This window comes from Marmota monax, unplaced genomic scaffold, assembly GCF_021218885.2.
Source record: "Marmota monax isolate L192 unplaced genomic scaffold, Marmota_monax_Labrador192_F-V1.1 WCK01_AAM20220418_F8-fsc00050, whole genome shotgun sequence".
NCBI classification, from domain to species: Eukaryota; Metazoa; Chordata; class Mammalia; order Rodentia; family Sciuridae; genus Marmota; species Marmota monax.
This window is the reverse complement of record NW_026694552.1, coordinates 10,978,032-11,001,475: the sequence shown is the minus strand read 5'-3', so window position 1 is coordinate 11,001,475 and position 23,444 is coordinate 10,978,032. Positions and strand designations below refer to the sequence as shown.

Sequence of the window (23,444 nt, the reverse complement as noted above, 5' to 3'; positions counted from 1 at the left end):
ATAGGGCTTGCTCCGCCCAGGCCTGTGCTCCCAGCCCGCCCCACAGGTGGAGCCTCTGCAAAGGCCCGCCCACGCCTCCCCCCAACCTGCCCGCTCGGCCTGCCACCAGGAGGGGGGTTAGGGCCCCCCGCCTGCCAAGGAACCGCAGCCGGGAGAGGGGGGGCGGGGAGTGGGAGGCCGTGGGTAGTGAAGGAAGAAAGGAGGGTGTCTCTCAGAGCTGTGATCTGGGTGGGAGCCTGCTGGTAATAAGAAGCAATAGGGAAAGGAAAACGAAGGAGTATTGCTCCTTCCTGCATTATTTTAAATAGGTTTGGTAGAAGCTGCTTTTCAGCATTTCTGTTGTTTTTCTTCCTCCCCCTGCGAGGCGGGGAGCTGCACTGACTCTCCCACGCGACTCTGATGCGCTGTTGCTGCGGATTTTTACTGTAGTCTCCTCAAACCCCTTTCCTTCCTCCTGGTTAGTCCCTGCGTGTACACACATAGGGTTTCCGTAACCAAGTCGTGTCCCGCTGGTGAGAGGAAAGCGAAGGACCCCTGCTTTCACCCGAGCTCCAGGACCCCGCCGTTCAATTGTTTGAAACTTCCCCGCCCCCCGGCCCCGCCTCTCTTGCGTGCCCGTCCCCCCGCCTTCCAGGGTCCGGGCAGGCTCTGGCCCTTATTTCCCCGCCCTCTACTCCGCCCTCCTCCGTAGTCCACCCTCCTCGCTCCTGGGCGGTCCTAGCCGCTCACCGAAAGAAGAAAAGCCACCCATTCCTCCCCCTCCCCTAACCTCCCATCCTTTGCCCAGGAGCTGCCTTCATCGCAGTCACGCCCCTTCCTTCCGAGGAGCTTTCTGGCTGCCTAAACTGGTAGACCCCTGAATTACTCCTCCATCTCTTCTCTTTTGCCTCCTCTCCTCTTAGTTCCTACCGCCTCCCCCACACTGCCACCACCTCCAGTCTGTCTAGCTTCCCACCATCCGCTGCTCCACCCTCCGGCCCGGTATCCTGCCTGTCCACTGCCGCCAAGGAGATCCCGGACGGAGCAGCGAGGAGGGGAGCAGCCAGGAGTTGGGGCTTCCCCCCTGCCCATCCCTGGCCTCTGGCCCGCGACCGAAGCCACTTCAGCTAGCAGAGAGTCGTCATCTTCATTGCCTTCAGGGGTAGGAGACGCGTGGTTACTTTTCGCGGGGAACTGGGACCGAAATCCATGGTGGCGTGAACTTGATTGTGCCCTCGGCGTGAGTGAGTTGGTCTAGATGTGTGTGGGGATACCCGAATGTTCTACTTTTTTTGCAGCTGGCCATGAGTTTTCTGGGATGTACAGCGAGTTAAATTGAAGAGTGCGCACTCCTCTCCCGTCCTACTTTGGCGAGGAGATGCTAGAGGGTACCACTACTTGATGGTACTTTTACTTCCTTGCCTCCTGTGTATCTTGTAGGTCTCTAGGTAATTAATCGTTTAAGGAACTAAAGACCTAAGGGAAGCTGAGGTCTACCTTAACATCCAGCATGAATACTCGTGCTTATCTCAGATAACTAGAGGGCTTTCTAGGTTTGGGGTGGGGGCACACCCTCCCTGACCCCCGGGCTGTGAATTCTTGAAGTTTTAAAGGCTGGGAGTAATCTACAACCTCTTGTGTGTGTGCTTGTGGGTTTTGGTGCTGGTGTTCATGGTGAGGAGGGGGTTGCCTTTCCCAGCTTTATAAGATCTGAAGATGGCAGTAAGTAATTTTGCACTGTCAAGCAGGTGCCTTGAGTTTCCAAGCCTGGTGCTTCAACAGTAAAATGGACTTCTTGGTATATGAAAATGATGAGTAGGAAAAGTGAGAGGGAAAATGACAGTCTTTATAAACTGTGAGGGGTCCCTGATAAATTAAGTGACTCATTACAAATTAATGGTAGAGGAAAAGGGAAAGCTTATGTGAGAGTGTTTTTCAGTCTCTAGTATCATTTAGCAAAAGTTTTCCCACACCTTGAGTTGATTTGTTCAGTTCTCCCTCTTCCTACCACAAGGAGTGGACATTGGGAGGTGATTTAAAACTTTTATGAATATAACCTTCTCCCATTCAAAAGGAAGATAATTAGTCACCATAATCTTCAATGATGAAGGGCTAAGGATATTTAAGTGTCCTTGAGCTAGGCTTTGTGAAAAGTTCTTTCTCAGGCCAGCTTTTGTGAAGCCTCCTCAGTTAGACCTTTCAGTACCCCCATTTAGTAACTATGAATAGTCTGTAGTGCCGTTTTGGACATGGGATAAATTTTCACCTATCTTCCACCTATCTTCAAATGGACAAGGACATTAAGGTCTTAAGAATGGTGGTGTTTAAAAACCTGTTACTGAGATATCCGTGGCCTGTTGCTTATTTGGGAGCAAGCTATTATATTTAAAATAATTCCTTTGGTTGATTTTAGTGGGGGAAAGGAAAGCAGGAAGGTAGAGAAGGAAAGTTACATGGCGACAGTTTTAAAGGCTATCAGGTTTCGGATCAGCTGGGAGGGAAAAGTTGGCCTGACCAAACTACATTTTGTAACTGGCCTGGGACATTTTAATAGCCAGGTGGTTGTAGAGTAGTTGCATCTATTTACAGAGGATAACTCAGGTTCCAGCTATTCTCTATGGGTTTATCCGGTGTCATTTACAGACACTTTCTGGCAAGACATCATACTTCATTTGAGGTTACTTCTTTCTTTGGAAAAGTTTGTGGCTCTGTAAAATTGCAAGAATTTTTTTTTTTTTTTTTTAAACTTCACAGCCTGGACGAGAAGTAAACGTGGGACCACAGTTGTATGTACAGTAACTTTCACGTGAATGTTGTGGGGCTGCTTACCTATTTTAAAAGGTTTTAGAAAGGGAATTTAAAAAATTCATATTCAATACCGTTTGGGATTTGGAACTTAAAATCTCATTTCTGGTTTATGAAGTAGGATTTATTAGACTGATGCATAACTAGGGCATTCTGTGGAGTTGCCTTTTCTGAAGTTTTATAAAGAATGAAGCAGATTCTTTCTAGAATGTTTTAAGAACCTTCTAATGGGACGGCAGAGGGATGGATGCTCTGACTTTGAGGTCCCATTGAGTGCCAGAATCCTAAGTGGGTACATCTGCTTCTGGGCCTCTCCCAAGAGCCCTCTCCCAGGGCCTGTGCCTTCTTTAAAAGGGTGTCTTTGTAATTAAGCAGCCATTCTCCCCCATCCCCCTTTCTTCCTTTGATCCAGCTTTTTAAGGCCTTTTTTCCCCATTTGAAGACAAGAGGAGTTTCTCACACTCTCCTGCTCCCCTCTTAAGTTTTCTTTTCCTTTACCCCAGAAAAGTCCCCTGAAGTTCTCAGGATGGTTTGAAATTGTTTTGTTTGGGGCAGCAGGGTGTGGGGGATGTTACCAATGAAGAAGAACAGAGGATATATTCCCTCTTGGAAAATGCTTGTGGCCAGGTAGTCTCCTCCATGGAGACTGAGCATTTGGAATGCATGAGAACAGTCTATTCTTAGGGACTGTCTGGTAGAAATTGTCCTTTGCACCCATTAAGCCCAGCTTAAACCCACTGAAAGGAGTGGAGAGAGGTGTGTGTGGTCGTGGCAGAGCCTTTTAGGATGGTAAATGGGTAGATGTTTCCAAATCTCCTATTACATCACCTCTTTATCCCATGGATTCAGTGGATTTAGAGATCTGCTTGACAAGTTAATTAGCTGGAGACTAAACCAATTTGTTTAGAATTGTGATCCATTGATTTCCTGTCCCCAGGAATTTTTGTTGGTGTTTTACTATGATGTGTTGTCTTTAGTCTTTCTTACTTTTCATTCCTTGCTGCCTTTTGTGGACTTTGGTCCAAAATCGAGGGTCCCACCCCCAAGTCAGAGGTTACAATTTGGTCCAAGGAACTAAGGGGGCATTAAACATGCTGGCCATACTGCATTACCTCCCCTATACTGGGCTTCTGACCCTTTTTAGGCCGGGGAAAGGAGAGAAGTTGCCCCTTCCATACACAACACACAATCTTAAAAAAAAGAAAGAAAGAAAATAGGTCTTTTTCTTTATAGAAGAATCCAACAGCTTTCTTTGAAAGAACTAACTTTCGTACTTAGTGCCTTTAAACGGTAACTTGATATATACATAAAAATTACTATAACTGGATATTCTCAGGAACATATTTATTGCATAAAGAAATACATTAGAAATTGTTGTAATGATTATTGCTTGAATTAAACGAGGTCATTATTTGGCTTTGAAAGTTTTTTTTTTTTTTTTTTTTGTTATGTTGGTTGGAGTTAATTGTTTAAATCATTCTGACTTGTAATAATGCTGGCCATGTTAGCTCCGGCCCACAACTGTTTGGAGAAGGGAGCTAAGATTACTTTCTGGAAATAAATTGTATTTCATGGATTTTGAACAAGTCTAAGCATGGGATGTCTACTTCATTTCAGTAATAGATTTTATTCTTAATTATTGTATTTGACTAACACAAGGATCTAGAAAAACATTTCTAGTAACTAATGGTAACTGATGCCATTTTAAATCTGAGAATCTATGGTAAGTTCTCCTGTGAGCCTATTGCTGTGAATGACCTGGGCTGTAGGCCCAACTATAACTTGGTTTACCACCCTTGGCAATCATCCTCCACTGTAAATTGCAGAGGTCAGGCCGTGTGATTTTGAGAGCCAGTTCTCAGAAATTTTTGGTTCTCTCTCTAGCCTTCATTATTAGATGCAAATGTGAATGATTGCTACTAGAATGAGGTGCTTTCTAGAAATACATGAGGTGCTTTGTTAGAAATTCAATCATGCAGTCATCCTGTTTTTTTTTTAAAGAGCCTGTAAAGATGTATCAATATAAAAACATTGTTTTATAGTTTAACAACATCAAATTGAAAAGCTAAACTTTATCAGAAATCCCAGCATCCTAACAGATCACCTGCATTCATTTTTCCTGGTTCTTTTCAAGTCCTTATGCCTGTACTAAAGTGAATTTTACATAATTATAAGTCAAAGAAATAGACAATGTTGTTTTAAAATAAGAGTTTACCTAAGTCCTAAGTCCTTGCTTTGTAAACCTGTGTAGAGGAATGAAGTTGGAACCTGACCGAGTACACATGAAGCATCACATACGTTTTGTTTCTGTTTTAATAAGTAATCACTAAACAATTTTCTGTGATTTGGGGGTTGTTGATAAATCTAACAAGGCTTTTACTTCTATTCTTATGACTGCTTGTTACCTTCCCCCATTCTTTTAAAGTAACAAAACAGACACAAACAAAACTCACAAACAAAAACCAGGAACCACATTTTATTTTATCTAAATCATTGACAATGATTCTTAAAGCACTGTATTATGATATCCCATTAAAACGGTACAAATTTGGGTAGACTATGAAATCTCTGGAATGAGAAAGAAGCTGGCCAGCACAGATAAGCTAGTTTTATAGCTTTGAAAAAAATATGTTTAAATCAGCCTGAAAAAAATAGCAAGAAAACTAAGGACTAAAGGCATTTAAATAAAAGATATGTAGGTGCAATGAAGTGGCTCACACACAATGGGTTCTTCACCATGTAGTGAAAGTTCAGTTATGTGGACCTTTAATTTTCCTTTGATAACAAAGTTATAGCCAACATGAAATCTCCAATTTTTGATGGGGTCAATAATGAACTTTCTCTAAAATAGAAAAACAAGGTATGGATCTTTCATATTTATGAGGTACCAAGTGAAGTACAAGAATATTTTTTGTAATATGTGCTCACAGGGAAAAATTCAGATGGATCTATTTGCTAATATTTCCTAAAGCAACTCTTAAAAAAAATCTACTTAAAAAAAAAAAAAAAAAAAAAAAACTCTGTGGGCTTGCTTGACATTTGTAAAGTCACTTTCACTCTTGCCCCAACTCCATGAAATGGCATTAGCCTGTGTGACTTGAAGCCAGGATCTGGGTTTCTCTGCCCAGTCCTTTCTGACTTGCCATGTGACCAAGGGTAGATGAATTAGCTGCTCTAAGCTTCAGTTACCCTTCTGGGAAGCAGGGATATTAATACTTCACAGAGGTGTTTAGGCATGCTTCATATTGGGTGCATGCTTTGAGGTCATTGGATGAAAGGTGTTTGCATGATGGTGGCAGAGCAGGCTTATTATAGGGTCCTGAGCAGGTGTTCACTTTTAATGAGCTTTGCTCTCTTATAACATACAGTGCCCTTTGGTGCCCCATTGCCTTACTGACTATAATTAAGATTGACCCTACATTTGTATTATTGACCTTCTCAGCTTTTTGAAAAACAATGAAACATTTTCAGACTCTGAGGTAAATTGAGGACCCAATAAGAACTCCAGCCACTGCTGGATTGATGAAGAATAGCTTCAAAAAGAGACATTTGTTGGAATGTGCCATAGTGATCAGTGAGTTCTTCAAAGCTCCTCCAAAATGTTAGAGTAAAGCAAATCTCTTCATGTCCGTGCTTTAAGGGAGAAAGTTTTGAGTAATATTTGCTTGTGACAAATACTGACGATAGCCAGTAACTGAAATCCAGCCATTGTAGTGTTTTTTGTACAGCTGGTTTTTATTAATGATGGAATATTTATGCTTGCTGTACAATTCGTGGCTCATTTCCATGTGTATGTCAGAACTTAAATACCCCCCAAGGCAACATTAAGATAACATTAAATATAAATGTGGCCAAGCTAGAAAGGGTGAATTTGGGGGGCTCTCCCTTATTTTTAATGGTGTTGGTACAGATCGCACCAACTCCCCCCCCCCCGTTAGGCATGGATACTGATTCATTTTTCCCTTATAATATCCAATAACAAACTTCACATTGTGATCCTTTTAATATGGACAAATGATTTGCTCCCCCCTTTATAATGCAGATGAAACTGATGTATGTGTTTTTTAAGAGCATATTTCTCCCCCCCCCCCCCCCCCCCCCCCACTGCACATGCTTCTCATTATCCAAGAGGCCTGGACTCAATCAGTAAAGGAGCAGAGAAACCACATAATTGAAAGGAGAATGACGGTGGTGCATACTTGGAATATTTGTGGGAAGGGGATTGCTGACATCAGAAAATGTAGTGGCCTGAGTGTTAACAGCATTGAAGAGAAATCAGCTTTCTGTGTTTCTGTGTATTGAGAATTATTTTTAAGGGTATAGAAATATGGGCCAGGTTTGACATCCTTTTACGAAGTTGTCCTGGAAACTTTGATGAAGGTTGTTATAGAATAGTTCAATTAAAACCTTCCCCATTAGGAAGCTAATTAGTGCATCCCTTACTCATTTTGGTTCTTTTTAAGGGGCATGGATTTACATTGAGTTAGTGACTTTTTTCCATGTGATAGCAAACTAAGATAAAAATCACAGATGGGGAAAATTATTTAAATTGCCTATTTTAAAGAAATTGAATTTCCTCTTTATTACATTTAGGTTTTCAGTTTAGATTTTTGTTTTACTCTGTTTATATGCAGTGATCACATTTTAGTTTAGTAGCCAGTTTAACTTTCTGGATCATGGGCTGTAAACCAAAGTGTATTCATTTGAGTTTCCCATGTGAATTGGAGAAAGACAACTAATCATAATAAACCATTTTATTAAGGTAATATTTGATTTTCTTTCCTTCTACAATTACTTTCTCTCTGCTCTGTGTGTGTGTTGAGAGAGAGAGGGAGAAGGGAGGGAGGGACTGGGGGAGGCAGATTGTTTTTTAAAAGCAAACAATTTTGGGAGCTAAGAAAATATTGATGACCCCCTTTACCCCCAAGAGCATTCTGTCTGCCTCAGGCTGCCAGTTAGGCTTTGGTTAGGGGAATGTGATGAGTTTTCTGACCTGGTGCTTTCTGGGACCAGACTAAGCACTTCTCTCTTGATAGCCTGAAGGAGAGGGGTTATGGTGACAATAGGAAGGCAAGATTGCTAGCAGTCCCCTACCCTCGCCATTCTAGTGATGGAACCCAGGGCTTCTCCCATGATAAGCTAGTGCTCTACCACTAAGTTACATCCCCAGCCCAGCCTAGCAAATTCTTTCTACTATACTCCATCTTTTTTAGGGGAATGAGTACTGGCCTCTCAGGTTTCAGGGCCATTTGCAGTACAGTAGATGCTCTATAGTAGAATATATAATTTGGGTCTGTTGTGGTTTTCCTTTGTCCCATAACTTGTAGGGGCCAGTCATTCTGTACATATGTTCCCTGATGCTATCCCCAGGGTATATGTTTGCACTAGTGTTTGCAAGTGGGCAAGTTGTCTGGGTTATGTGATTTGTCATTTAACTCATCACTCCATAGTCCTCCTTGGGAAGGAAGAGTCTAGATTTAGTTTTGCGGTGGCAGCTCAGTCAAACCAGGTTGCTAGTGCTTGCAGGCCAGTAGCAGGAGGAGGGGCTGCTCCTGCCTTGGGAGAGTGACTCAGGCCCTTTGGCATGAAGATACGAAATGCTGGCCCCTGTCCATGCACCTGCTGGATGCCACACCTGCACTACACACCTGAGACCCACTCAGACACAAAAACCATACCATAGGAGGAGGGGACTCCCTTTGAAAAGGTTCAGCAAAACAGGGAGCTCCCCTGGGAATTACATTTAGCCATCCCAGTGTTGGTTTGCACAGACATCTTATATATTTTCTGCTGGGTGCAGCTCACTCACTTGCTCAAGATATTGTTGGAGTGCTAAAGGAGTTTGCTTTTTGAGTGGATTTTTCTTGTGAACTCTCCTCTTAAGAACCAGAAAGCAGTCTGTGGAGGATTTTGTCTTATAATTGAACATAGGGCCGAAAGTCAGACCTGGCTTCTCATCCTGGCCAAATTAGTTATCATTAGCTATTTGTTCTGAACTTGAGTTTCTCCAGCTGTAAAATGGAATTAATTGTATATGCCTTTATTTCTGCACAGAGCTGCTGAGAAGGATAACAGAAGTGAAAGAGTGTTTGACTTCTTAGAAGGAAGACTGAAGAACTAAAGGTAATAATAATATATTCCATGTCTTTCATATCTTTTCTTCTCTTGCTGTTGCCTCTAGCAAAATCTTCAGGAAGGAAGTTGTTATTTACTCAATATGCAATTATTAAGGAATATATATATATATATATATATATATATATATATATATAGTTTTAGGTGTTTGTGCACATACAGTGAAAAAAACCACACACCTAGTCTGTGTCCTCTAATATCTCACAGTCCAGTCCATCCATTTTCATTTCCATTTCCAGCTCAATACATTGCTGTGATTTCTGCCTGGACACTTAGAAGCATAAATGGAGAGAATTAACTTTTATTTTTCTCTCTGTGTGAAGCCGAGGGCTTCCATCCTTAGAGCAATGTGTTATTTCAATGTTTAGATTGAAAGTATATGGTGGCTAGGCTTGGTGACTCAGTCCCATAATCCCAGCTATTTTGGAGGCTGAGGCAGGAGGATCACAAGTTTGAGACCAGCCTGGGCATCTTAGCAAGACCCCATTCAAAATAACATAAAAGGGGTGGGGATGTAGCTTAATGGCTTTTCACCTAGTGTGTGCAAACCAGGACTGCCAAAAATAAAAAAAAGAATAAGGTATATGGAGGGGGGAAACATGGAGTAAATAAAGGAATTTCTCTCACTTGCACATTTGCAAAGTGTATAATCCTCGAATGATAAATTTTTCTAGGGTCCATCCTCAGTTTCATCTTTGAGTCTCTTCCATTTCTACTCTGTATGGTCCAAACCTTTTCTTAGGATCTTAGCTATTACTCATATGCTAATGACTCCCAAAGATATATCTCAGCTTGTCTTTGAAATCTAGTTAGTCCCCACATTCCATGTCTTGTACTCAGTTCATGGAAGTTTTCCCCTCAGGGAAGCTTTCAAGGGAGTGCAGAGTCCTCCACATTGTCAGAGCTGTTTGTTCATACCTCTGTTTTCCATTGCATTATGACTCCTCTTCTTGCTGGGAGCTCCTTGAGGACTGGGTTCCGTTTTCTTTCTCTTTTTTTCCCACCCTGGGGCCTATATAACACCAGGTATGGCTATAGTTAAGTGCTCCCTCAATGCCTATGGAAAATAACACTGTGATCAGTACTGTAATGATCATGTATACAAAAGCCAGTAGGATCCTAGAGAAGAGGTAATCAGTTTTCCATATTGAGCAGAATTGGGACAGGGGGTACACAGAGATGGTAGAAAGCAAAATACCCTTTTCTGAGAGTTCTGGCAAAGAAGTGAAAGAAAAAAAAATGCCCGTTATGGCTGCTCTCCCTAAGCCAGGGCCATCTCTGGCCTGTTGCCTCCTCTGCCTTAGTACTGGATAAATTTTATGATTGAGTCTACAAATAAACCTCTGTCTAAAACATATTGACTATTTAATACAGGTGCCATTTAGTCATTTAATATTAAATAGAGCTGACCTTAAAAGTGCTACCTTAACTGAGGCTGTGAATAGAGTTATTGGTCATTAAATGTTTAGTTTCTTCTTTTTTTTTTTTTTGTTGGCACTGAAAATTGAACCCAGGGGTGCTCTACTCGTGAGCTACACCCTCATCCCTTTTAATATTTCATTTTGAGACATATTCTCATTAAGTAGCCAGGCCCAGGGTGGTCTTGATGTTGTGATCCTCCTGCATCAGTCTCCTGAGTCGCTGGGATTACAGGTGTGGGCCACGGTGCCTGGCTCATGTATGTTTAGTTCTATCCAGTAAAATGTCCTTTAGGATATATTGAAAATTGGGATCTAAAAACTAACAAATTCCATTTTCAGAATGTAGCAGGCTGTCTCACTAGAACTGAATGTCTTCAAGCTGACTGTCAGATCTTTCCAAGGGCAAAAATGAAAGATGATATAAGCCATTACAGGCCATGAACCTGTTCTCACCCACCTGATGCTTTTACTAATTAGCTTCTTGGCTGAGTGGCAATTTGGGGCAAGTGCATGCAAGCTGGATTCCCAGGGGAGCCCAAATTCCACTCTGCCATTTCGCAAGCTGCTGGGATACTACACTGCTTCTCTTGGCCTCTCTCCCTCCACAGAGCCCTGCTCTGCCCTTTTGGAGAAATGGGAGCAGGAGAACTTTTCATTAAGTGAGCTAGAGATTTTATGGGGCTTTGGTATATACTGGTTGTAGTTTTTTTAGTGGGTTGTCTAAAACATTCATACATCTTGACCTATTAATTTCACTTCTGGGATTCTATTGTTAGGAAACAATCCAAAATATCAAAAAAGACAAATCACAAAGTTGTTTTTGTAACATTATTTAGACTATCACACAAGACTGGAAGCCATTCATGTCTTAATAATTGGAGAATGGGTAAGTGAATCTTGATGCACTCATTTAATGAATTATTACACAGCCATTACAATGTTTGTTATGAAGTCTATGCTACAATGCTTATGATAAAGTGAAACGAAGGATCCAAGATATTGTGTACATTAGTATTTCATAGATTCATGGGTTGTGGCTCAGTGGTAGAGCTCTTGCCTTGCACATGTGAGGCACTGGGTTCAATTCTCAGAAGCACATATAAATGAATGAATAAAATAAGGTCCATCAACAACTAAAAAAAAATTAAAAACTATATAAGAAGAACTGAAGGGAATATTCTATGATGTTATGCTTGGATTGAGGTGCTGGGGTTAATAAATGATTTATTTTCTCTATTATAATATTTACATACTGTGCTTCTTTTACTTGTAAAAGAAAGTATAAATAAGAATAAAAGTGTGTAGTATGCCATCAGAGGCAAGAGATTGGTAAAGAAGGCATTTTCTAGGTGAATTCCTGAACTTTTCTCATTTTATGTTCAATTTGATTTTTTGGGCCCCTTACACTTTTTCTGAGGTGATAAGGAATGGGATGTGATAGCATGGTTGAGTCCTCTGAAATGGATGTGGGTGTTGGGGATGGAGGGGGAGTGGCAACAGGATTCTCCCTGCAACCCAGTATTTCATGGCTCATTTCCACTTTAGGGTTGATCACCTTCATTGCCTATTAACTTGTTCAAGTTAACTGCTTCAGAGCACAGTAAAGTATAACCAGGACCCCAAATTGACCAAGCTTTTGAGTTACCATCTTAGAAACAGATCTCTCACACTGATCCTCAGTAAGATTTGGAAATATCGAGCCCTAGCTGTGGTTTAAAGATAATTTTTCAGCCTAATCTAGGAAAAGGTAGAGGTAGGAGCAAAGAGTTGGGGCCAACTCTTTCCTTAAACCTTTTCTTAAGCTAATGCAGAGTTAAGTAAGAGCAAATGCCAATATAGTATTATGGTTACAAGATCTAGAACAAGAACCTGGGAGCATTGATCAGTGGGGATTTATGTACATATCTAAGTCTCAAGAAGAGAGATTTTGCAAGGAACTTCTGCCATAATTCTAGCTAAACACTTTCCTCTTACCTTTTAAAATTTCTTCTCTTGTTATTAATGTTTTACTTCCCACAGAACTGGGAAAATTAGTGGTGATGTTAAGCCAGATTTATAATCTCTTAAACCAGAGTATATTCAATTTAATAAATATTTATTAGGAATCTTCTCTGTACTAGCTAATAATACCAGATAATATATTGTAGTGAAAGGGCTCTTACCTTAGCATTTTGTCCTAACTGCTCAGGAGGCCTTGACAAGAAGATTGCAAGTTCAAAGCCAGCCTCAGCAAAAGTGAGATGCTTAGCAACCCATTGAGACCCTGTTTCTAAATAAAAAATACAAAATAGGGCCGGGGATGTGGCTCAGTGGTCAAGTGCCTCTGAGTTCAGTCCCCAGTACCCTCTCCCAAACAAAAGAAAAAACAAATAAAAAACTGCTTTCTGGTTTTGGTTCTGACCTCTTTAGCATCATCATTTCATAGAAAGAGGTAGGTGGGCCATTAAGTGATCTCCTAAGAGTCTTTCCATGACTTTGATCTAGGGACTGCTACACCAAAGACTGAGTTGCAAGTAAAGGCTTTTTTTTTAACTTCAGAGAATTGCTACTGCATTTTAGAAAAGGCTATTTTGTAATAATAATTACAGGAAATAGCTAACTTTTGTTGAGGCATTACTGTGTTCTAGACACATAGATTCCCTATGAGGTATGAGAACTATTATCCCTGTTTTGCAGATGATGAAATTGGACTTGGGAATGTCAAGAGGTAGTTAGTGAGCCAGAGATCCAGGATTTGAACGTGGGCAGTATGACTCTAGACCACTTAACCATAGTGCTTCTACTGCCTGTTGAACCTTTAGGGATAACCTGCAAAAAGGCTATTCTTTCTTATCTCCCAAAGGAAATGAATTTGTATCCTGGGTTTCAAGATCATTGGGAAAGGTATTTTCTGTAGGACATTTTGGTACTCAGTATGGACCAATCTGAAAGGATATGAGAATTCACTGGTGCCTCTTGCTTTCTGTGAGAGGTTGTAGAGTATGTGTGTATGTCTGTAGTGTATATTTTATGATCAAATATATGGACATTGTTTCAGGGAAAACTTTGAACTGGCTCATTTCCATTTGGCTGGGAGTATAATTGTATAAAACAGGTTAACTATGATTTTACAGAGAAACAGGTTTTCTGGATTTAGATTCACCATCCTGGTTGGTGGAGTGAGGGGCCAGAACGAGTAACGGAGGCAGAACAAGGGATAGAGAGGAAGTTCTTATAGGCATATTGCAAAATGTTTGTGAAGGGGGAAAATTAGGTTTATCCTGGCCACCTTGTAATGTTGATTTTTCTGTGACTTGGCTTGAAAAACATCTGGGCTCTCACTAAGGTGTTTTGGCTCAGTCTCCCAGGTATACTGGGAGGGGCCAGTGAATGCAAATGAAGTAAGAATTTAGTTTGCTTTGCTATCATGTTATAGAAGAAGTGGATGTAAAGATTGATCCTACACTTTTTGAAAAAAAGAACTATGAATATGCTTTCTTCTTTCCAGTATCCTCAGGGACAGTCTGTGTCCAGAAGGAACAAGGTTATTTTATTGATTGAAGATGATGTCAGACCCTGGCAGTGGCATGATGAAAGCTGTGGGCAAATTAAAAGTTGCAGAGTTCATACTATTTTAGTTTTGTGCACGGGACAAGAAATCTTTCTCTTTCTTTTCTCTAATAAATAAATGGTGTAGTGTTTTTCTTCTTGTGAGACTATGTGACTCTTGAAATATAGATGAACATAAATTCTTTTTTAAAAAAATTGATAAACTGGAGAGGACTCTGCAAAGTTTTGCTCTCAGGCTGATTTCTTTTTCTGTTAAACACAAACCAAAAAGGCCTGGGATGTGGGTGGGGGAACAATCTGTGTCCAGTTCACAGAAAGTGATTTGGGTTTTGAAAAGGGTGTGGAGGAGAGAGGACAAAATTAAGGGACCAAAGTGAGATTTTGGACAAGTGTAGTTTTCCCACTGAGGAGCTGAGAGTCAGAAGAAAGCCAGTCACAATGGGCATGAGGAACCTAAGTAGTTCTGGAAAAGAATTGTATGCTGGTTTCTCTCCAGGGGCTCAGGTTTAAAAGCTGTGGGCTGTTTTCTGATGTTTCCGTTGAAAAAAAGACAAATGTTTTGTTCAGAATCTGACAATAGAATCTCGGTGGTTATTTACCATAGCTCTGTTAACAGTCCAGCTTTGATTCCAATTAAAGGTTGTTTCTCTGCTTTGAAATTTGGGGAGACACCCTAAAATAATTATTTTGAAGATTGGAGATGATTCTTCTTTCAACTGTGATTATACATTGGGCCAAAACAAGATGGAAAGACAAATTTCCATGTTTGTTCACTCTATATCTGCTTACTTTATTTTTGGCAATATTGCAAGGAAATAATGTTAAATTAATCACCGTGTGGTTTTTGTGGATTTTTAGAAAGAAAATTTACATTTTGGACATGTTCCCAAAATACAGAGATGCTTTTGTGCTTTCCTTGAATTGCTTTGCTTTGCAAACAGAACCTGTGATATGAATTAAAGCTTTTCCTTTAAATGATATGAATGAATCATGGCTAGGTCAGCATGTGGTTCATGTGCATCTCACCTAAACACAAACTCCTAAGGCTTATAACCATTTTGAGTGGACCTGGTGGTATCTTCAGAAGGTCAAAGCAGAAATTATAAATGAGGATTGTCTCAAATCCACATCTGCGGGATGTTTGCATCTCATCTCTATAAGATGAGTCTGGTAGACTCCATTTGCTGAGACACTGGGGCAGAGAAAGTGTTGAAAAAACATTCTGCTTGGAGAAGAGTTGCTGTACTAGGTTTAGAAGGGCCATCATCTCTCCTACTGGAACAAGAATGAATGGGCCTCCAGGCATGGTGGTGTGTGCCTGTAATCCCAGCTACTGGGGAGGCTGAGGCAGGAGGATCATAAGTTTGAGGCCAACCTCCACAACTTAGTGAGACCCTGTCTCAAAATAAAAATTAAAAAAAGGGCTGGGATATAACTCAGTGGTACAGCACCCCTGGGTTCAATTCCTAGAACCAGCACCACCACAACAACATCAAAAGAGAAGAAGAAGAACAACAAGAAGAAGGGATGAGCCATTGATCAGGTGATCTGATTATGAACTTCATGAGCATCTGCGGGTATAGCTCAGCACTGCCTAGTATGTGCAAGGACCTGATTTAGATCTCCAGTACCAACCAGACAAAAAAAGATTGTAAGCTCCACGAGGGCAGGCTGACAAATATCTGGAATGGTCAATATGCAATAAATACTAAATGACTTGGCTGAAAAGAAGTTTTCATTTTCCTTCTGCCCATCTGAGGCTGAGAAAGTCAAATTGGGAACATGACAAATGTTCTTTCTTTTGATCCCAAATCTGCCTTATGATGACCATCTTCCTTTCTGGGATGTGGGGCCATGAACTTCATGAACCTGCCCCGCTGTACTGACAGCAATTTCACCTTGTACCTTAGGGTGAAAGTGGTTATGGTTTTTGTCGTCATCCAGCATCCCAACTGGGATGACTTTCCTAGGCCATGAGGTTAGGATGGGGCAATACTTTTCAATGTCAGACCTGAACATTTCTGTCACTTGGAGACAAGCATGACCTCAATAACAGCTGCTGGACAGTGAGGTTGCTTTTCCTAGTGGAGATGGATTTTGGCCACTCGTTTAAAAGCCAAGCACCGTGGGAAAACAAGTCATTCCCTTGGAAGGAGTGGTTTAGTTAACTGCTGGCTGTTGGTGGCAATATAGAAACGACATTTTTATTTCTCCCTCCCTTCCCCTCCTGAACATTTCAGAGTGACCAGTGGTTGGACTCTTGGCGGCGCTTACCCTGAACCTGAGTTTTAGGGGAGAGGGAATCTGCCGGTGCGGTTTCTGGAGCTGCTCATAAGCAAGAATTCCCTATCCTGATCAAGGCTTTAAGCCTAAAAGAAAGCAGAAATAGGTATGGACATTGGTGTGTGTATATGTGTGTATATGTGCAGGCATGTGCCTACGTGTTTGTGCAGGTTGGGGTGGGTGTTGCATGGGAGGGGGTGGCATACTCTTCTGGGTCTGGGACAATGCAATGTCTACATTTCTCTACTGTGCAGAGCTACACCCCAGCCTTGATTTGATTCCTTTTTTCTTTTTCCTTGCAAGAAGAAAAATAGTTCAGTAGTCATCTCTCCAGTTTCAGGCACCAAAAGAGATTTATTTTATGTTATGCTTGCCAGCCTATTAGAAAAATCCCAATTTGATAATTCAAACATGAGAGTCCTAGACGGTCACTGGGAGGTAAGGAAAGGACTAGAGAGCAAGGTTCTAAGCCTGTTGGTGATTGGTGTGCACTTCCCAAAAGAAAATGATAAATGGGACTTAAGGGGGGGGGGGGGTGGAGCAAATTGCTGTGTAGAAAAATTTGAAATCAAGTAATGATAATCATTAGGAAGTAAGGGAGAGATGACCATGTCCATTGCCAGACATATATTCTGGATCATTCCCTCCACCAACTAAGGGCAGGGGTTGATGTTTCCAGAGATACTGGAAGTTGCTTAATCTGCTATAATAAAAGGCCTAGGAATCAGGATTTCAGAGTTTTTATCCAGAAACCTGAGGCTGACCTTTATTATGACTTTCCATGTGACATTGTGTCCATTGTTACAAATTATTTCAGATCTTTAGAATGAAAGTTTCATTACTTAGCATCAGTATTTAACTACAATATTTAATATGACAGACTAATTTTCTCCAAAGAATTTTGAAGTAATGCATTTGTATACACTATATAGTGCTGAGAAAAAGAAAAGAAGGGCTGTGTGTCACCTGCCACTCGTTTTTCAGATGAGGAAACAAATGGCAAAAGAAATAAGAAATCACTTACTTAGGTTCCCCTCTAGACCAATAATATGATTAGAATTTGAATCTCAAGTTGTGTTATTATGGTTACCCATTTTACTCAACCCATAATAATTCCTTAGAAGAACTGGTGGTGGTAGAGAGGGAGACGGTAATCTTATCCTTTCCAGAAGGATGACCTTTTCATTTTTTAAGTCTTTAATGTTGACAGAGGCTCACTTAAATCAAAGAGGTGCTTCTCTTTTACACTCCAACTCAACAACAAAAATCTCAGTGACAATTCCTGGATGGGTAAAAGACAAACTTTGTCAGTAATGATTTTACCAAGTCATTCTTTACACCATGGAGCATCAAAAGTGGACAATACAGGAAAAGATATTTTTTTGGAGTAGAGAAATGGGAATGAATTGGAGGTGGAGGGGAGAGATGGGAAAGGGGCAGAACAGCAGAATGAAGTTAACTAAACTATGTCATGTCCGTGCATTAACATATCACAATGAACTCCACTTTTATGTATAATACATCAATTAAAAAATACAAATCTGAATGATCATCTTTAAAAAAAGAAATATGCAAAATAAATACAGCTTACTATAAAAAAGTATTTTTTTAAAAAGATACATTGCAAAGTCTTAGAGATTGAGAAAAAAAGATTTGCATCAGGGCAGAGATCATACCTGTCTGGTGCTAGCCAAGATCTCTTAACCTTAAATTTATTTTAGTTCTTATTTAGCATATTATAGCTCCTGTCACACATTGAACTGCTTTACAAATCCCAGCTATGGGATAGCTCTTCCCATTCTTCTGTCTCCACCTCCACAGCCATAAGACTTGGATTTTTAATTTAAATAGAGCACAGAGAGATGAAGCCTGTGAATGAGGGCCTTGGAAAATTGCTCCCTCTCATCACCCTGCTTGACTACTCCAGGTCACCCCCGTCTTTCAGGAATTAAGTCAAGATTGAATACTTAAATCATGCTAGATGTGAAAGTGGAAACAGAGCTCTTTTGCCTCCACGTCCCTCATCATATCAGTGCTAGAGCCAGGAAACCCAGCAATTACGTTGTTATTTCTAAATTCAATTTTTCTACTTTGTTTCTGCAATGGAATCCTCACCCCCAAATATCCATGTTCTTCCCCTTTAGCGGACTGATTTATCCAACAACTGGGTGTTAAGCTTCCTGTTTCCCCTTCCCAGGTCAAGGGCAGCCCAGGTGCCCAATTTCTCTCTCTCTTCACAAGGCACCACCAGCGATAGAGATGAGAAATTCTGAGGAACAGCCAAGCGGAGGAACCACAGTATTGCAGCGTCTGCTACAAGAGCAGCTTCGCTATGGCAATCCTAATGAGAATCGCAATCTGCTTGCCATACATCAGCAAGCCACAGGGAATGGCCCTCCTTTCCCCGCTGGCAGTGGGAACCCAGGCCCTCAGAATGATGTGTTGAGTCCCCAAGACCACCACCAACAGCTTGTGGCACATGCCGCTCGGCAGGAACCCCAGGGCCAGGAAATCCAATCAGAAAATATTATCATGGAGAAGCAGTTATCTCCTCGAATGCAGAATAATGAAGAACTCCCGACCTATGAAGAGGCCAAGGTCCAGTCCCAATACTTTCGAGGCCAACAGCATGCCAGTGTTGGAGCTGCCTTCTATGTCACTGGAGTCACTAACCAGAAGATGAGAACCGAGGGACGTCCATCAGTCCAGCGGCTCAATCCTGGGAAGATGCACCAAGATGAAGGACTAAGAGACCTCAAGCAAGGACATGTCCGCTCCTTGAGTGAACGACTAATGCAGATGTCACTAGCCACCAGTGGGGTTAAGGCACATCCACCTGTTACCAGTGCTCCCCTCTCCCCACCACAACCCAATGAACTCTACAAGAATCCCACAACTTCCAGTGAATTCTACAAGGCCCAAGGGCCACCTCCCAACCAGCATAGTCTGAAGGGCATGGAACACCGAGGCCCCCCACCAGAATATCCTTTCAAGGGCATGCCACCCCAGTCTGTAGTGTGCAAGCCCCAAGAGCCAGGGCACTTCTATAGTGAGCATCGCCTGAACCAGCCAGGGAGAACAGAGGGGCAACTGATGAGGTATCAGCATCCCCCTGAGTATGGAGCAGCCAGGTAAGAGAGTTCCCTTTCTGTCATTTCCTGACCTCATCCCTAGCCAGCCCTTCTGCTGAGTGTTGGAAATATTAAGGGAAGGAATGCGCAGGTGTAAGGAACTCCAATAGCAATGCATGGCTTACCTGTGGCTCAGTAAATTGCCTGTTAACCAGAATTTTAGTCTCTTGAACCATAATTAGCACTGTATTGACATTTCCTTGACTTATAGGTTGGGCATGGACTTGACCGCATAGTGGATGAAGAGGAGCATAAGTCTTGATTTCAGTAGCTCTTTGCTGCCCTATCTCCTAGGATCCTGAAGGAAGGGTCAATGTTTCTCTTCTTGTGCATTATTAAGCTCTTCTTTGAGAAGCAGAAGCAAATGGTCTTGGACTTTACTTTGCAACATCCTATCACTTCCACACATTCCCATCCGTAAAACTCTCATCATTTATTTTTGTGAACAAATCTGTTTTCCATTAGTTGTACATTTTCCATAGAATTGCTATGATTCTTTTGGACATTGAATAAACAGTCAGATATTATGGCGAGGGGAGCTATATACATGTTCAGGTTCAGAATATACTTTGTAGCTCATGAAGTTTTGTCTGCTTTGTATTTTTTTCTGTAGAGTGTTTGTTAGTTGCTTGTTGTGTTTTTAAACATCTAAGTTAAATTCACATCATATCTTGTAGAAGTTTGCCAGATGCTAAAATGCACAAAGAGAAATGTTCCTATGATTTCTGTTTTATAAATTTGGTTCTCCCTAAATGTACCTCTTATATATCCAGCCAGTTGCCCCATGTCTTTATCCACCAGATTTTATGATTTCATGGTTTTCTTCATTGTTCTTATTGTTAGTCTTTGGGCCATGTTGCTGATATTGATATCCATATTTCAGTATATGCAGCAGGCAAAAGTTTAAGTGGTGGGCAACAATATTGGCAGTTCTGTGTGCTATTCCTGCACAGGTCAGGAACATGGGTAATGATGGGTGGCCATAAGTTAAAAGTCCTGACCCTAGGTTGACCCTCTTCCATAGGTGACCCACAGACTAGATCTGTGATTTCTCTCATGTCTACCTCTTTCCCTCCTAAAACCCTCTTGGCTTGAAGTTCACTGGGTGACTCAGGAGAGAAGACACTCACTCAGGGGGTAGAATAGAGTAGAAGTAAGAAGAAGGTACCTGGCATTTCCTGATATTTCCTTTTCTCCCCCTCTGCATCCTGTTTTTTTTTTTTAACCAGAGGCAATTTACTTTGAGCTCCACCCCTAACTTTTCCAGTTTAGGATATTCCCCCCATTAACCCTGGTTGATTTCCTAAAGCCTTTGTAGCTTTCAAAGGGTAGAGGCCTAAGTTCTGATAAGTGTCTTAGAACAGGAAATGGGGTAAGGACAAGTCCATTCATCTTGAAACCAAAGCAAGAACCCAATTCTCACCTGCCCAGTGAAACATAAGACCCAGGGAGGGACTGTTCTGTTGGACTGCAGAGCTTGGTGGAAACCCATTCAAGCCAGAAAAATGTCAATGAAGCTGGCAGTTTTTGTTTTGCTGTTCCCATCAGTATGGAAGAGTCTGTGGGACTCCCTCCAGTCTGTGGATGGGCTGACGCTGCGTTGTGGGTGTGGAGCAGAAGCCAAAGCCCCACTCAGCACATGGCCCGCCTTCCCAGGAAAGCTATTTTCAGAACTCATTCACCAGTATTGTTTGTGATCTGAAATGACGCCCACAGTGTTTGAAGCTAGATGGAAAAGCCCTTTGATCTGCCTAAATAAATAATGAGACAAAGAAGTTTTTTTTTTTCCTTTCCATACTGATTAAACCACCAGAGAAATTTAGCTCCATGGATCTTATAGAATGATGCCTATCTTTTCTCCTACCTCCTAAATTGACTGTGACTCTCACTATCCCCCAAGCAAAAAATACTACGCTGACATGTCCTCTCTTTTTTTTTCTTCCCTTTCTTTTCCTCTTTCTTATGGCCTGGGGATGAAACTCAAAGCCTTCACACTAAGCATGCTATCATTTAGCCACATCCCCAATATACAGCCCATCGTGAGCAGTGTTTTTCTAACATTCATTTCTCAATGGCACAGGGGCAGAGTGATTAATATGCTTGGTGAATAATCAAACCTAAAACAACCCAAGTCAGAGGATCCCCTATGTGAAATTTGGTTGGGCATCAGGCAAGTTCTGGCTGCAAGCTCTATACTGACCCTGTGTGAGGGAGTGGCACTTATTGACAGATTCCTGGCAAGAGGAGGTAGTTGAACGGCTTTCCAGAAGCACACTGCTGTTAGGTGGTGACATATTTTTCCTCCTTTATTTCCTTTAACCAGCTAGCTTTATTGTTTGTGAGTACCTTTCCAAGTAATTGCTGCTAGCACCAAACCTTAGAGGACTAAATTCTTAGTTCTTAATCCACAAATTAGAGATCAGTATGCAAAGCTTTTTGAACAAATTGCTGTTAAAAAAACCCAAAACTTTTTTGTTTGCCTTTAGAGGTGCAATGAAATGCTGAAGATTTGCTGTAAAAATGAACAAAATGTTATAAACAATCTTTTGATTACTTCATCTTCCCTATGTCCTCCTCCCTACTTAGAAAATAAATATCTTGAATGCCCAAATCTCCAGATGGGAAACAAGGCCAAGCCATCTGAAGCATTTTACAATTTTTGAATCTTTTTGTTTCTAAGTGCTCTGAGCCTTTTCTACATCCTGGGTTTCTATATTTATCAACTGCTTTTAAAAATTAAATCATTTCTGTTTACAAAAGTAGCCACCTCCTTTCAATTGTTGAAATCATGCCCAGATCTGATGTTTCTTGAAATCTTTGTTGAGTGGAATCTCAGGGTGACCTAACACTGTAGTTCAGAGTAGAGCTGGTTGTGCAAGCAGAACCATCCGGAATTCTCAGCCTGCTCCGGGACTCACAGATTCACCATTACAGAGCCCAGGAGAGGCATCATTCAGGTGGTGAGGATAAGTTGTACTGCAGGCTGTTGGTGGCACCTGCTCTGATAACAGTGTGTGTGTGTGGGGGGGGGGGGGATGGGCTTGATGTGTGGGCAGGTGTGTGTGGACATGCATACTTGTGTGTCTGGGAAGGGTGGGGACTCTTCAGTCATGGAGGTGGCAGGGTGGAAGGTACTATATCAGATGGGTGGAATGTCTTTTACTTTTCCTTTGTGTCCTCACAAGCTGTTTCTTGGGGTGGGGGGAGCGGGTGAACCACTCCCAGCCCCTGGCTTTGGGGAGGACTCTAGTTTTAGTTGGTGGCCTCTGTCCTGCTTGAATGGCTGTGTCCCCTTTTCTGTAGAGCCCAGAGTCCCAGATAGTTTTAGGAAGGAGCAGGATGAAGGAGGAGGGAAGTGGCAGGGAGGCAGGCCAGGTCTTCCACAGGGTCATGTGATTCTATTGTCTGCTGGGTGGCTTGTTGTTCCTGGTTAATGTGTCAGCAGGGAGCAATTCCAGCTGCTGTGGGGTGGAAGGACCTGGAGAGTGTGTCTCTCATGTGGTTGCCACTTTTATTATTATTATTATTATTATTATTATTATTGCTCTTATTATTATTTAATCTTCAGTGTATTTTGCTTCCTATGACATTGCCCATATTTCTCCTCCACCCCCGACTTTTCCTCTTCTCATCCCCATATTAATACTGTCCTGCTTTTTGGTGGTGGGTGGACTGCTGGTGCCCAGATGGAATTTTTTTGCTGGAGGGCTTTCTCAGATCCTTTGAGACTGTCCAAGACTTTGCTTGTTTGCCAATGACGGACTACCTTAGTTTTCCCACCATCACAGTGTGCTGAGATATGTTTCCTTTCCCAGCCAGGGGGAACTGAGGGGCAGCCACCTTTCTCTGTTTATCTTCATCCTGGGCTTATCTGACCCTGGAGACCTCCTTCCAGGAAACCTTGTGGCCTCCTCCTTTCCGAGCTCCCGGTGGTGGCTGTGTACTGTCTAGGGCCTGGAAGAGCCTTCTAGCCTCCAGGCAGAAGGGAGGCCGATGGCTGAGTCTATTTGAAATAAAGGCCTGATTTGCTTGATGGTGCCCAGGGGAGCTGTGGGGAGTAAACCCAGTTCAGAACTAGGCAGTAAGTCTTTAAAAGAGAACACCTCCCAGGGGTCAGGCTTTCAAATCCTGGAAACCAGGA

General features: G+C 41.8%; 1 protein-coding gene across 4 annotated transcripts in view; it reads left to right on the top strand.

Moving 5' to 3' along the window:
- Positions 1 to 709: 709 nt before the first annotated feature.
- Amot (angiomotin) overlaps positions 710 to 23,444 on the top strand; it is a 67,718-nt gene continuing 44,983 nt past the window's right edge. Inside the window, exons 1-4 of one of the 4 annotated variants that reach the window (XM_046420844.2) lie at positions 710 to 1,141; positions 8,839 to 8,907; positions 16,130 to 16,278; positions 18,370 to 19,303. In XM_046420844.2, coding sequence (XP_046276800.1) covers positions 18,432 to 19,303 — 872 coding nt within the window. In that variant the 5' untranslated portion in view covers positions 710 to 1,141; positions 8,839 to 8,907; positions 16,130 to 16,278; positions 18,370 to 18,431. Of the gene's footprint in view, positions 1,142 to 8,838; positions 8,908 to 16,129; positions 16,279 to 18,369; positions 19,304 to 22,162; positions 22,264 to 23,444 lie in introns of those variants that run through there. The other 3 variants (XM_058571661.1, XM_046420845.1, XM_046420847.1) reach the window with 3 other exon arrangements.